Source organism: Aethalodelphis obliquidens, unplaced genomic scaffold (genome assembly GCF_003676395.1).
Source record: "Aethalodelphis obliquidens isolate GAN/ISIS:26980383/991018 unplaced genomic scaffold, ASM367639v1 scaffold3, whole genome shotgun sequence".
NCBI classification, from domain to species: Eukaryota; Metazoa; Chordata; class Mammalia; order Artiodactyla; family Delphinidae; genus Aethalodelphis; species Aethalodelphis obliquidens.
In genome coordinates, this window is record NW_020837947.1 from 36,963,624 (window position 1) to 36,979,985 (window position 16,362).

The 16,362-nt window shown below is 34.8% G+C and overlaps 1 protein-coding gene across 2 annotated transcripts in view; it reads right to left on the reverse strand.

Moving 5' to 3' along the window:
* The window catches only part of NKAIN2 (sodium/potassium transporting ATPase interacting 2), a 979,230-nt gene that overhangs the window by 448,719 nt on the left and 514,149 nt on the right, over positions 1 to 16,362 (reverse strand). For both annotated transcript variants that reach the window (XM_027087241.1, XM_027087234.1), the window contains exon 3: positions 5,299 to 5,379. In XM_027087241.1, coding sequence (XP_026943042.1) covers positions 5,299 to 5,379 — 81 coding nt within the window. The remainder of the gene's footprint in view (positions 1 to 5,298; positions 5,380 to 16,362) is intronic.

Below are 16,362 nucleotides of genomic sequence, written 5' to 3' on the forward strand. Positions count from 1 at the left end.
TATACGTTTATTTGTTCCTACCATATTATGTGCTAATTTATATGACATTCCCGATATTTTATTAATATCATTGAGATAAAATTTTTAAAAAGAAATTTCTCTAGTTGATTAGTTTTATTTTTCCTTAAATCTCATGGGGATAATCATTAAAATATATTAATAAATATTGTAATAATAATGCTGGATTTACACAGGATTTTTGATGAAAAAATATATTATCTATACAATTATGGGTACAAAGAAAACTGAATATCAACCAGGTCAGCCCTGTGTACCATATTATTGTAATCAAGCCGTTTCATTCCCGAAGGTACACACTGGCTTCATTAATGATGCTAATATCTATTTCTCTCATAAGTACAGGCAGATAGTTTAGCAGAAAAAGCAGAAAAGACACTGGAAAAGGACAACAAAAAATTCTAAACTCTAACGGGTAACTCAAGTTTGCCTTAATATTTTACTGCTTTTTATCATTTCTTGCCAATATTCATTATGAAGAAATCAATTCTTTACAAAATGTTTTATGGAAACAAACCTACTTCTCTCACGTATATAAAGACCACAGAATTTCCTCCCTGATTCTGTTTCCCATATTTGTCCCTCAGCCTCAAACAAACTGACCCATTCTTATGGTCAAATTAGTTTATTTTTTTGGGTGAGGTGAGGGAAAAAAGTGGTTTATATTCTGTAACCTAAGTATTATCAGCAGTTTCAAGAGTCCCATTTTTGAGCTTTCATATATCTGTACATTTTTCAATCACCATTGCTTATTTCTGGCACTCTGATACTTGAAGAATGTGAGGCAGTTGCAGAAGCTAAAGAATTAAATGGCATAAATATACCTTTCTCAAACCCTTTGAGCAGGAAAGGGAGGAAAATCCCAGTACAGATAACAATATAACTTTGCCCTTTATGGTTTTCCTTTAGATTATTTGTTAAAAGGAAATTATTAAATTTTCATGTGCTCTGCAGAGTCTAGCCTTTGTTTGTAAGATGAAAAGAAAAGGAAATATTATTAACTGCTTCACTGCCATGGGATAGTCATTACCTGCCTGTGTGCATTAGAAGAATTCTTAGTCATTTGGGTTGCAACTCTCTTGAACTCTAATGTTTTAGGATGTGTCCTCGTTATGGTTTCAATGCCCATGTCCAAGGTCATGGGATCACAAGCTTTATTTTGTGTCTGCAGTCATCACATGGAGCAGTGAGAAAAATTACACATTTGTGCAGCCAGCTTGGCTCAGATTTCTCCCTCTTTTTTTTAATATTAAACAAACTCTGATCTGCTCGATCATCTTACTCAGCCAATATGACTGAATACCTGTCCTCCAATAATTAAGGTGATTATTTAAAATTGAAAATATCATTAAAAGTCATTTTAGTGAGGAATCTCTTTGAACAAAGTGGATTATACAGCAGAGATATATAAATTGGGTAAGGAATTCAAGTCCTGGGAATGTGAGCTTTAAGCAGAAAATGATGTGTCTTTCCTAGAGCCACCTGAACAATTCCTTTTCATTGGTCACGGCATGTTCAGGAAAGGACCGCTTGCTGCTGAGAGTGTGGAGTACGATGACCGGCAAGAATACAGAAATGCCATCCACCAGGGCAGACACTGCCGAGGGCCACAATGAGGACTTGTCCAAAATCTGCTCATAAAACTACAGGTTCCAGAAGCCTTGGGTCTGTTTCATATGATAACGTCACCCTCTTACTTTATCTTTCATCATTTGAAATTGAAAAAAAAAAGTCAACATTATTTATACTCCATACGATCATCTCAATAGATGCAGAGAAAGCTTTTGACAAAATTCAACACCCATTTATGATAAAAACCCTGCAGAAAGTAGGCATAGAGGGAACTTTCTCAACATAATAAAGGCCATATATGACAAACCCACAGCAAACCGTCCTGAATGGTGAAACACTGAAAGCACTACCACTAAGATCAGAAATAAGACAAGGTTGCTCACTCTCATCGCTCTTATTCAACATAGTTTTGGAAGTTTTAGCCACAGCAATCAGAGAAGAAAAGGAAATAAAAGGAATCCAAATCGGAAAAGAAGAAGTAAAGCTGTCACTGTTTGCAGATGACATGATACTATACATAGAGAATCCTAAAGATGCTACCAGAAAACTACTAGAGCTAATCAATGAATTTGGTCAAGTAGCAGGATACAAAATTAATGCACAGAAATCTCTGGCATTCCTATACACCAATGATGAAAAATCTGGAAGTGAAATCAAGAAAACACTCACATTTACCATTACAACAAAAAGAATAAAATATCTAGGAATAAACCTACCTAAGGAGACAAAAGACCTGTATGCAGAAAATTATAAGACACTGATGAAAGAAATTAAAGATGATACAAATAGATGGAGAGATATACCATATTCTTGGATTGGAAGAATCAACATTGTGAAATGACTCTACTACCCAAAGCAATCTACAGATTCAATGCAATCCCTATCAAACTACCACTGGCATTTTTCACAGAACTAGAACAAAAAATTTCACAATTTGTATGGAAACACAAAAGACCCCGAATAGCCAAAGCAATCCTGAGAAAGAAAAACGGAGCTGGAGGAATCAGGCTCCCGGACTTCAGACTATACTACAAAGCTACAGTAATCAAGACTGTATGGTACTGGCACAAAAACAGAAAGATAGATCAATGGAACAGGAGAGAAAGCCCAGAGGTTAAACCCATGCACATATGGTCACCTTATCTTTGATAAAGGAGGCAGGAATGTACAGTGGAGAAAGGACAGCCTCTTCAATAAGTGGTGCTGGGAAAACTGGACAGGTACATGTAAAACTATGAGATTCGATCACTCCCTAACACCATACACAAAAATAAGCTCAAAATGGATTAAAGACCTAAATGTAAGGTGAGAAACTATCCAACTCTTAGAGGAAAACATAGGCAGGACACTCTATGACATAAATCACAGCGAGATCCTTTTTACCCACCTCCTAGAGAAATGGAAATAAAAACAAAAATAAACAAATGGGACCTAATGAAACTTAAAAGCTTTTGCACAGCAAAGGAAACCATAAACAAGACCAAAAGACAACCCTCAGAATGGGAGAAAATATTTGCAAATGAAGCAACTGACAAAGGATTAATCTCCAAAATCTATAAGCAGCTCATGCAGCTTAATAACAAAAAAACAAATAACCCAATCCAAAAATGGGCAGAAGACCTAAATAGACATTTCTCCAAAGAAGATATACAGATTGCCAACAAACACATGAAAGAATGCTCAACATCACTAATCATTAGAGAAATGCAAATCAAAACTACAATGAGATATCATCTCACACCAGTCAGAACGGCCATAATCAAAAAATCTAGAAACAATAAATGCTGGAGAGGGTGTGGAGAAAAGGGAACCCTCTTGCATTGTTGGTGGGAATGTAAATTGATACAGCCACTGTGGAGAACAGTATGGAGGTTCCTCAAAAAACTACAAATAGAACTACCATATGACCCAGCAATCCCACTACTGGGCATATACCCTGAGAAAACCATAATTCAAAAAGAGTCATGTACCACAATGTTCATTGCAGCTCTATTTACAATAGCCCGGAGATGGAAACAACCTAAGTGTCCATCATCGGATGAATGGATAAAGAAGATGTGGCACATATATACAATGGAATATTACTCAGCCATAAAAAGAAACGAAATTGAGCTATTTGTAATGAGGTGGATAGACCTAGAGTCTGTCATACAGAGTGAAGTAAGTCAGAAAGAGAGAGACAAATATCGTATGCTAACACATATATATGGAATTTAAGAAGAAAAGTCATGAAGAACCTAGGGGTAAGACAGGAATAAAGACACAGACCTACTAGAGAATGGACTTGAGGATATGGGGAGGGGGAAGGGTAAGCTGTGACAAAGCGAGAGAGAGGCATGGACATATATACACTACCAAACGTAAGGTAGATAGCTAGTGGAAAGCAGCCGCATAGCACAGGGAGATCAGCTCGGTGCTTTGTGACCGCCTGGAGGGGTGGGATAGGAGGGTGGGAGGGAGGGAGACGCAAGAGGGAAGAGATATGGGAACATATGTATATATATAAGTGATTCATTTTGTTGTGAAGCAGAAACTAACACACCATTGTAAAGCAATTATACTCCAATAAAGATGTTAAAAAGAAAAAATAAATAAATAAAAAAAATAAAATGGTTAAAATGAAAAAAAAGATCATTTATACTCAGTATCATAGTTAAGTAATAAATAAACATACTTGAAAATGCTCAGAGTGCTTTGGGAAACTCCTGTATGCTAGATTATAAATGTGTGTTACCATCACCCCATCCCCCGCCCACCAAGATATATAGCCCTGAAAAGGTAGTTCCTGGAGACTTTTTAGCTCTTTTAGCCTTTGAAAGCAGGTTATCATCTCTGGGTTTTAAAAATGTCAACATCTTTGCAGGGTCTTTCTGATCTAAGGGATAGAGAGGTAAAAGAACATTTTACAATCTCTATCTTTTAAAGTTAATATGAAGAAGTACAAGTTTACAACTCTCTCAAATGTCTCAAGCAAGATTTACTGCTACTTTGAATGGATTATCTCATTTGACTTAGTTGCTGTTAATTGCATTCCAAAAGAAGAAGGATGTTGGTTTTAGAGATCTACAAACTGCATTATTTCAATAGTAAGGCATTTATGTTAGAAATATAATAGCAAGACGTACGCAAACACACATACATACAGACACTCATACAGGACGGCACAAAATAAAGAAACCTAAATGAAAATGTAAGTATTTTAAGTCCTTCCTAGATTATTTTAGAATAAAATGTCTATTTTATTCATTTATGTAATAAATTATATCCCTCTGGTAACAGTTTTATTCAACTAAAACCCATTAATTATTTGAATCATTATATTGCTATTTGGGTCCAATCAGGAAAGTCTTTAGCAGAGTAATAAGCCAACTAAGTGATTTCAAAAATCTTCAAGATTTTATCTCTGAAAAACTTCCTACTCTGCTTCAGAAATCTCTTACAAGTCAATGTTTTAAAAGTACACAGTATGGTCACCGTAATAATCAATATTTCATTTAGTTTTGCTTAAAATAATAAAATGACATTTTTGTGACACACTGAAATGTTTCTTTGATGGTAGAAATGCAGAGAGATAGATGAGGACATCTTTCAATTTACCTTCATTCGAGGTGCATCTAAGTGACAAGAGCAGGGTGAGACTCTGCCTTACTTAGGAAGAGGCTTGTTAACACACAACTGATGACTCAGGCAAATCAGATGGCAAATTACCTTTGAGAGGTCCCCAGCCTCCAAATAGAAGCAGATAACAAACACATTCCACGTAACCCAGAGGACTAGCCAGACAGCATACTGTAGAAAAGCAAGAGAGAAATAACATAATTAATTTTGAATCAACTGAGTAAGATTTAAACAGAACTTGAACTTTTGAACACCAAATCTTAAGATTAGTGGAAAATACTAGATATTTTTTCTTTCTAAGAAACAGGATGAGATGTACATTTATCTCTAGTTGGATTTTTTTCCTCACTGTAATAGACTCTTAGAGTATTACAGCTCAAACTTGCTTAGGGATAATTTTTTCGGTTTTTAGACAAAAGAAATAGTAGTCCACATTTCTGTTTTAAGAGGGAATGGTTGTGGTTTCCAGATATCTGAAAAAATGATGCCCCAGTAGATATATCAACTACAACCCATTTAAAAGAGAGCTCTTATCTTCCTTTAGCAAGATCAACCCAATGTTTGATAACATGTAGCCTTTCCCCAAGTTATCGAGGGTCATCTTCAAATCAGTTTTCATACCTCTGTCCCATCTAATCAGCTTCTCTCTTTGGCATCTTCTTTCCATTTATCCTTTCACCTTCTTATTTTATCCTCTCATGACCTCCCACTTTAGTGACCATCTAGTTATTATCTCTAATTTTATTCTGTTGTCTATGCAATGTGCTTTCTTCATCAATGACAAAATTTTCTTACCAAGACACAGTTCTGAGCATTCGGTTAACCAAAATTTATTAAGTCCTTAGAAGGAAACATGCAAGAAAGACACTGAGGATACAAAGACCAATGATAAATTCTCCCTGAATTCAAGTCAAGTGAAAGAGGTAGATTAGAAAAGAGAAGATTCTTACACAAAAATCATAAAAGGGTATATATAGTCTGAGCTCAAGGAAAGAAGATGGGAAACGTGTGCAAACTATGATGAGAAAAGGTAGTCCTGCAACATCTAACAGAAGAGGTGAAACACCTTCCATAAGAGGTGAACCAAACTAATTTATGGATTTTACCAAACAGCAGTGTGGGGGATTGGAAAGGCCATGGTGGAAGGTTGAAGTAAACAAAGAAAGCAGCAGGTGTGAACTTAAAAAAAATGGAACAAGAGGCTACAATGTCATTTCTCTGCTAAATGAATACCAATGGCTCCCATTCTTTATATGGTGAGTTCCAAAATCTTTATTTTATAGTTCAAGGACCTCCATGATCTTGTACCATGTTATCTTTTCAGACACACGTTTCAGTTCATCTTTCAAGTCATTATGGATTATGGACACATTGGATTACTTGTTGCTCCATGTACATGGAAAGCTATTTCTCACCTCTGTGCCATTTAAATAATTTTATCTTTTAATAATTTTCATTTTAATAATTTTACTTTCCCTAAGTACTCCTCTTACCATCTATCAATTTTTTATTTTTCTTCAGAAGTCAATATAAATATCATCTCTTGAGTGATATCCAATTAGAAATGGTGTATCCCTGCCTTGTGCTCCAATAAGATCTTGCTTGCTCGCTCGAATTTCATTCCAAATGTCTTATATCTAATTATTTGCATATTTTCCCCAGTGCACAATGATAAGCTCCTTGAGAGAAAAGACTCTTTCAATTAATGCTTATATCTCTAAGTTGCTAACTTAGTACTCTGTACAAAACAGGTACTCAGTAAATATTTTGTAAGTCAATCAATGAATGAGGAACAATACAGAAAAAAATCTTAACTATTTTCAGAAGCAGAACTCCTTCCACCCATCCCAGATCTGGTTCTTATGAGAATTCTATGATCATTCATGTAGTGTGAGGACTGAGAGCCCTAAATGATAAGTTTATATAATAAACACTGACTCAGCTGTTTTCCGGGGGATGCATTCATCTAATTGTTGAATATGTGCACTGCTCAGTGAGAACAAAATAAGAGCAAAACTATATGATCTAACACAAAAGAAGGGGTTTGAGAAGTGAAGGCTGCGTACTGGAAATAGGGTCAGGAAGCTAAGCAGGCTGGGGCATGGAACTTAAGTTTTAGAGCAGAGATCTAATGAGATGTCTAAATTTGGTCTGTATTATAAAGTAGAAACTTGCTCACAAATTTTTTAAATATTAAAATCTAGACTTATTGGGTTGTTTTGCAGATTTGGATATTAGTTTTAGAAATATAATGAAGTGCTGGGTCCCACTTTAAGAATAAGTAGGTGAGAAAAAAAATGCTTTAAGTTCCCGTGACTTGGTTTATATGAGTGTAAGAAAGAATGAAAGCATGATCGACTGAAGTGTTTGATCATGTTCTTTGTTCCTGGTGACACACTTTCCCTACCTTATTTATAATGGAGAGCTAAGTAACCGCTATTTACTAAAAAACAAAGTAGCAGGATAAGTAAAATATTTGGTAAGAGTGGATGAAACACACTGTATAACATATATTATATATTCCTGAAAGTTTGTCATTGGTAGTTAGGTTTCCTGACGAGGCATTAAAGAATGTTAATAGAAAAGCTATAGCTTTTCTATTTTGCAACTGAAATTATATTTTCAGATGATAAAATGCTGAAAATATTATCTGCATCTATGGGATACACATGGCATAATCACTATTTCATTAGATGTTGAATATATAATAAGAATTTGGAATTTTCATCCAGATAAATTTAGATATCACTCATACTAAGTTATGCATTTACGTGTATGTGTAAATGTAAATTATACTTAGTTTGGTTAAAAACATGAAGCTGAAAAAATTATGCTTTAGTCCCCAAAATTAATAATTTTAGGGAAAGACAGGTAAGATAATGGGTCACATGCAAATAAATTGCATATAGAGATTAAGAACTTGGGACCTAAAGTTTGCATCACTTAGGAGCTCTGTGGCTACATGCAAGTCTCACTACTCTTTAGTTTCCTCAAATGTAAAATCACCTTTTATTACGATGATTATGTTATATCATCCCCTCTCCTTGTTTCAGTAATATGGCAGTAATCCCCACATTTTAATCTCCTTAGAATACTAAAAAAATATACTTTTTACATTAACTTTTGCAAAATATTTTTCCACCTAGTTGAACTTGCAATCTAGACTTTATCCCTTAATGAAACATGTTCTTCCCTAGAATACGTTTCTTTTTCTTTTCTTTTTTTTTTTTTTTTTTGCGGTATGCGGGCCTCTCACTGTTGTGGCCTCTCCCGTTGCGGAGCACAGGCTCCAGACGCGCAGGCTCAGCGGCCATGGCGCACGGGCCCAGCCGCTCCGCGGCATGTGGGATCTTCCTGGACCGGGGCACGAGCCCACGTCCCCTGCATCGGCAGGCGGACTCTCAACCACTGCGCCACCAGGGAAGCCCAAGTTTCTTCTTTGATACATGAATGCCAATATTGATAGATGGATGACATTTTATAAAGCAAACCTTTTTTCATTTGGTTTCATTAAAACAATTTATTATTTATGGTTGACCATACTATATAATTATAAAGCATTTTCTATATCATACCTTATGAGTTGCTCTTTCATGTTATTTTTAGTAATGATTTTGTTCTTTTTTATCCCATTTCTCCTAGAGTAATCCAAAAGAATATGTCCAGAGGGAACATAATAAACGTTCCTTCTATATCTTTGCATTTATTTGCATTATTTTCATTTTATTGCATATTTAATTACAAACCAGTTAGTCTACAATGCACTCTACTTTGTTAAAGATTTACAAAAGAGAATTATCACCTTTAGTGGTGTGCCACCTTTAATAAACACGTATGCAAATATATATAAATGGTTTAAATTATATTAGTGACTTTCTCTTTAAAACTACCACAGTTTAGAGAACTATTATTCAATAATATCATAATTATTAGAACAGGGGTCCCCAACCCCTGGGCCACAGACCAGGGCCACCCAGCAGGAGGTGAGCGGTGGGCAAGTGAGTGAAACTTCATCTGCCGCTCCCCATTGCTCGCATTACCACCTGAAGCATCTCTCCCACCCCCCCGACCCCCGGTCCATGGAAAAATTGTCTTCCACGAAACCAGTCCCTGGTGTCAAAAAGGTTGGGGGCCAATGTTTAGAAGACGAAAGAGCCTAGTACAATTCAAGTACCAGCCACATTTCATAAGTGCTTAATTAGAAAAAGTTGAGGCAGTGAATCAGTTCATATTTATTAAGCACCAGCTGGATGCAAGTGAGTATAACAGATGCTGTAGAGAAACATTACAAGATAGAACTGAGTTGCTTACTCCCCTACAATGATTTATGTTTACCATTGATATGCAATTGGTGTAATCCATAGGAATGTTTTCAGGTATCATTATTTTTTAATAGAAAGCAACACTCATATCAGTTTACCAATATCACTGATATTTTGCTGCTAGTATGAAAGTAATAATGTAATCGGTTCTAATGAACTATGATAGAAGCATTCCTAAGAAGCATTGTATTAACAAATCTGTCTTAAAAACAACTCCTTTAAGCAATATTTTAGAATTATTAACAATCAAGTGTTTTAATACTGACAGTGAGAATATTTTAATAGATATACATGTATACCCATAAAACAAATATCCCCGGTCAAAATGATTGGACTATAGTCACCTTTTGCTCCAAGTTAATTATATTTTAGCTTTATTTTCTCATTTTCAACAGCAGCATCATTTAATCTGCTTAGGCATTCTCATCACTTTCTCATCCATTGTTATAATAAAAAAGAACAAAAGTGGCCCAAATAAAGCAGCTTATTTTCTAATTCTTGATCATCTTATGACCAGTGACAGTCTGCTTTATGATGTAAATCCTGTCTCCTAATTCATAAATCCTGTTACATCTACTTCATGCTATATAAACTTTCACTTAAAAGAAATAGCTAAATAAAATACACTATTAAAATTATTAGTTTGATAATTAGCCAGAATCTGATAAAAATCCAATTCTAATCATAGATCACACTGCAGATCATTTAGAAAGGCAGGTTTCTACCTTCCTATTTTACCAATGCTGCTATTATATGTTCAAGTTTCCTTGTGATTCTATGTTTATGCACACATTTTAATGACAACCATTTTATAATAAGATTATATTTTCTCTCAATTACAGAAATTTCTTATTGTAGAAAATCTTTAAAATTTTGAACATCATAGAAAGGAAATTGAGAAGATACCATACTTAGATATAATCACTGGTATCATTTTATTGTATATGTTCCCATATACACTTTTTTTCTATGAATATGTTTCAGACATATATGTTTAAATAGGAATCTTACTCTATATTCTGTTACCTGATTTTTTTGCACTTGATTAAAATGTCTCATTGGATATTCTGTAACATATGTTACAATGCAAAAATGCAGTGAGTTACTCAACTAATTCTCTACTATTTAATTTTGTGCTTTTCCTATTGTTCTATTTTGATCAATTACTATAAATTTCGATTTTGCTTAAAAGTTTTTAGTTTAGTTTGACATATTAAATCATAACTGAAAATATTTTGCTTAAATGGACTATTTCTAAGACAGACTATAAATGTTGGAATATCCAACAGACATTATTCTAATGAACATATAAACATGGCTATTAAATTTTATGCAACTCCAAATAAAAACTGAATCCCCAAAGGCATTCTATTCTTCTTGAAGCAAAAAGTGGAAATAATTCCCTTAGATTGAAAAAAAAAAAGATACTCATTCAGCATGAAGACAACTGTATAGAACTAATTTCTTTCCTTTTAACTCATGTAACATATTTCAGACAAAGATATTTACGGCCCCACAGCCCTAAGGCTAGAAAGATTCCATTGAAAGGACTTTTGGTACTAAATAATAATAAATCAAGTTATATAGGAACATCCTAATTGACATATGCAAATAAGAGATTTGAAAGGCTAATAAAACATAAGAACTAGTGAGAAAATACCAATCTGCACTTTTAAAAGCTGAAATCTGCACAGATTAAGAATCAGATAGTAGGGACTTCCCTGGCGGTCCAGTGGTTACGATTTCCCCTTCCAATGCAGGGGGTGCAGGTTCGATCCCTGGGTGGGGAGCTAAGACCCTACATGTCTCAGGGCCAAAAAACCAAAACATAAAACAGAATCAATACTGTAACAAATTCAATAAGGACTTTAAAAATGGTCCACATAAAAAAAAAAATCTTAAAACCCCAATCAGATAGTAATTTATTCATGTATATTTGTTTGTATAGCAGTGTTTTAAGATGTAGATGTGTAATACATAGATCTGAAAGTGATACGTGAGAGAAAAAAATCTTCAATCTATTAAAAAGGCAACTTGTGTTTATTGTCACATTCATCACACCTTGTGTCTAGAAGTGACATCAAAAAAAGAGTATTCATTTTTTCCAGTTAGCAAACAATTTTAAAGTGATATTTATTGATATTCCTGGTTTTTGAAATCATGTTTTAAAATTCTAATAATAGTTCTTCTAGGGCTTCCCTGGTGGCACTGTGGTTGGGAGTCCGCCTGCCGATGCAGGGGACGTAGGTTCGTGCCCGGGTCCGGGAGGATCCCACATGCCACGGAGCGGCTAGGCTGGTGAGCCATGGCCGCTGAGCCTGCGTGTTCGGAGCCTGCGCGTCCGGAGCCCGTGCTCCGCAGCGGGAGAGGCCACGGCAGTGAGAGGCCTGCGTAACGCAAAAAAAAAAAACCCAAAAAAAAAAAAACCAACAAAAAAGAATGGTTCTTCCTGTGTTGAAGTTTCTTGGACTAGCACAGCAACACTAAAGAAAATGAAATTGCCTCTGGTTCTGGTTATGTAGGAATTTGAAGATCACGGTCAAGATGATATTAGAATGCATTAAAAAAAAAAAAAACTATTACCATGTGAATTCAAAATTTTTGTATATCTAATACTGTTTTTTATAACTCCATTATTTTGATGTCCCAAACTTCCCATAGACCTGAAATTTGAGAATATTACTTGATACTTTATATAGCTAAATAAATAAATTAATTAATTAATTTTAAAAAGTCTTTGCAGATGTGATTGATAAAGATTTTGAGATGGGGAGATTATCCCAGATTCTCTGGGTGTACTCTTGTAAGTGGGAGGCAGATGGATATTTTACACAGATAAATAGACAATATGAACAGAGCAGACAGATTTAAAGGTTATATTAATGTGGTCACAAGCCAAGGAATCCTGTAGCTACCAGACTCTGAAAGAGGCAAGAATCAGATTTCCCCCAGAGCCTCTGGAGGTAGTATGAGCCTTGAGTTGGGCTCAGTGATACTGATTTCAGATTTCTGAACTCCAGAACTGTGAGAGAATGAATTTCTGTTGTTTTAAGTCACCAAGTTTGTGAAAATTTCTTACAGCCTTAGGAAACTAATACAACCACCCAAATCTTCTCTTCTGTTTTCCATTGACCTGTCTTTGAAATGTAACCCTAAAGAGTATAATACCTAAGTACTTGTGGAGAAATGTAATTATCTTCAAAATTAAGATCCACTTTTTTGGGGCAATTATATCATGGCTTCAGAATCAGTCCATTGCTAACCTCTGAATGGCATGCAAACATACATACCCTGTTTTACTTATATGCCTTATGTAATTGCTGTGAAAGTCTTTGCTGGAAAATAAAAATATTCCTGTTTTATGAATTCCTGGTCTTAGGGTATTTCCAGCATTCTAACAATATAAGGCTGTTTTATTGTTTTCAGAAGTTATTGCATAAAGTTCTAGGATGCAGAAATCAATACATTTAGAGTCCTGAATATTTCCAGACTTGTAAAAAAAATTGTCAAAATGAGTTAAATACCTAGGAAAAGATACAATTCAAGAAACTCTTTATTCAGAAGCAAGGAAGAGGGAAAGCAGGTGATAGTTATTATCAATATAATGGACTAATATTTAGTTGGAAAAATGAATTATATGATATCATTAAAATATTAAAAATTATAATAAATAGCAGTCCTAAATTTATCAGCCATTGCGATTACCTTGAAACTTTAGAAAGGTCTTAAACTACCAATTGTTTATTATGTGTCAATCCAAATATTCTTCAGTATCACTTTTTAGCAGTTTAGCAATTTTTAGCATTAAACTGAGTGAATGCTGCTGTATCAGACCCCATAGATTGAGTGGAAAGCATTATCTTTAGCTATATTCATATATTTTAGGACTATTATGACCACTCTGAATACATGTATGGTTCCAGTTGATTGATATATCCTAGGATACCTAAAAATGTTGAGTCCCCTCTCTGTATAACAAATACTTCATTTAAGAAGACGCATTATCCATATATTGATTTATAACCTTTCAACCGTGCTTTATGAAAGAACTCATGGCACACATAGACAAAGGTACTGTTTGTAAGGCTCAATAATACAAACAAAGGAGTTGGCTTGCAACTTAATGTGACTGACTCAGGGGCTCTGGCCACCGCAGGTTCCTGAAGAGCTCAACATGCCAGCACATCTGTAAACTATTAGCTGGGACTCTACTGGGAAGTTCTGCTCAGAAAAGTCGTACATAGTACACAATTGCTTTTCAAAAAGAGAGTCTTGCTAATGCATCAAAAATAAAGTCTGCCTGCTCAACCTGCTCAATAGGGTAGCTAGTTCCCCACGTCTTTATATCCTTTACAGTCATCTAGAGGGTACTTCTGAATATCACACAGATGATCCAATTAATTGTGTAGCAGTTGTAGCAAATAGAGACAAATCAATGAGGCAATGTTCAACTCAGTAGCCACATGTAAACATGAATATATATTTAGAATAACTAGGTGCTTGGCTACTTTTTAGATTGCAATATTCGTGTGGAGAATGTAGTTCCAAATGTATAGCTGCTAATACGTATGTACATGTTAGTAATGAAAAACTACATATTTTTCTCCTCTTAGAAGCACTTTGTTTTTCAATTTGCCAAACACCTTTTCATTTATTATCTCAAAAGCAAGACTGAAATTACTAGCTTCAGGATCACTTTGGTAAGATGGATAAAATGAAAACAAAACAAAACAAAAAAGAGATTTAGTTAGGAATGCTTTTGGTTCTAAGTAATAAATATTGAACTACAGGTGGTTTAAATACTAGGGTTTTTAAAATCTTTTTTCATACATGAAGTCTGGAAGTGAGGTGCTGTCGGCTCAATATTGCCATGGCTCTAGATTTATACCTTTGGGGTTTCCTTCCAAATCCTCACATAGTTAACACACCCTGCAAGCAGAAACGTGCTGGGAAGGAAAGATCCCTTCTTTCTGCAACACTTTGTTCTTTCAGGAAAGAAAAAAGTTCCCAAATGCACTCCGCAGATTTACATCTCATTAAGTGAAACTGTGTCACATGCCTACTTTCCTGAACCCAATCACTAACAAAGAGGACTGGGATTATCATGGTTGTTTTATACCAATTGTAATTCATCCCCTGGACCTGAGAGAGGATCAGATCCCACTGAGAGCTCTGCTGACCATCCAAATATCTGAACAATATTGGGATTCTGTTGGCAGAGAATGGGGGTTGGCAGGCAGAGCTGTCTGCCACTATAACCTATGCACATCCTAAATTTTTGTTTCCTTTAATATGCAAAAGTGAATAACTGCTATTTAACGCTTCTTACGTGTGTCTTGTTTTCTAGAGAAATACTCAACCCTTTGCTTCAGTAAGACTATACATATTCAACTAAACAGAGAAGTAATTTAGTATTGCACCCAAAGTAAGTATAAAGATTCCAGACCATCCATGGAGGAAGCACACAAATCAGATGTAGTGTTTTGCAAACAATCTGCAAGATACAACTTAAGGAACATACGAAGAGGAAAAATATAGAGTGTTAGTGGTCTCATTGGAAATGTAAAACAACTATGTCTTGAGGAGGAAGAAAAGTATTATGGAAAATATTAAGAATATTCCAATAAGGAAAACAGGGACCTCTAAAGAGTTAAAAGTAGAAAGTTACCAATGGCATTTTCAAAATTTATACAAATATGCTTCACTGAGATGTGCTAGATGTGTGGTGGTTGAGAATTTTGATTGAGTAAGCATAATCTACCACTTTTTTCCTTTTGAAATTAGAAAATATCTTGTCTCTGTCAACCAGAAAGGTTTTAATCTCTTCTTCGCTTTTCTATCCCCTTAGCCTTCATCTCAACTCCAAAGCAAGACTATAGTGAGGTAAACAACCTTCTAAAATATGTAAATTATCCTAATTGGGGTATGGTAAATCTATTAATATAACCTTTAAAAATGTCTACTTGCTGTGCTTGGTTTAAAAACATCTAAGTACAGATACAGCTCTCTCTCTCTCTCTCTCTCTCTCTCTCTATATATATATATATATGTATGTGTATATATATCTATATATGTATGCATATATATATATATTTGGTCTTATTTTAGACTGAAACATTAAGGAAACTTCATGTCTCTTGGGTGCTTTGTATGACATTACACTGTAAGTATGGGGTGAGTATAAAGTTCTCCCAAACATTTAAAATTACTTCAATACAACTTCTTAACTTGCTTTTGGATAAAACGATTTGCAACAAGATTTTTACTGAGCGAATATTCTTTCTGCCTACATAAGTGACAGGATAGACATTTACCCATATTTCATGTGATATGTCTTCTCAATACCTGTCTTCTTGATTGGATACTGTCAATAGTAAAAGCTTAGTCATACCATATTTGGTGAATACTGCTTGCTACACTGGTATGTTGGGCTCAAGAAGCTAAGAAGCCCACATAAATAAAGCCTCTTAAAGAGATAACCATATATTCAAATCTAAATGTTAGAGTGGAAAACTTAAAATCACTAGATTTTTAATTAATTAAATATCTGTATTGAAATGCATACTGCATAAGACAGAAGCATTGAATATAGAAAGCTTACCCTCAGAAGAGCTAAAATGAATCATCATGATATATTAGAACTATGTTTTTTATTAGTTGGTTTAAAAGGGGAAGTCTCTTACAAGAACTTGGTCCAAGGCAGAGCATAATTCAGTTTTAAGTTACACATCTTTTCGCTGTGTAAAGGATACTCTGAAAACAATAGTAATAGTATCAATAAAAATGTCTTTTTGATTTCATTTCTAGCTTTTAAGAACACAAAGGTAAAGTT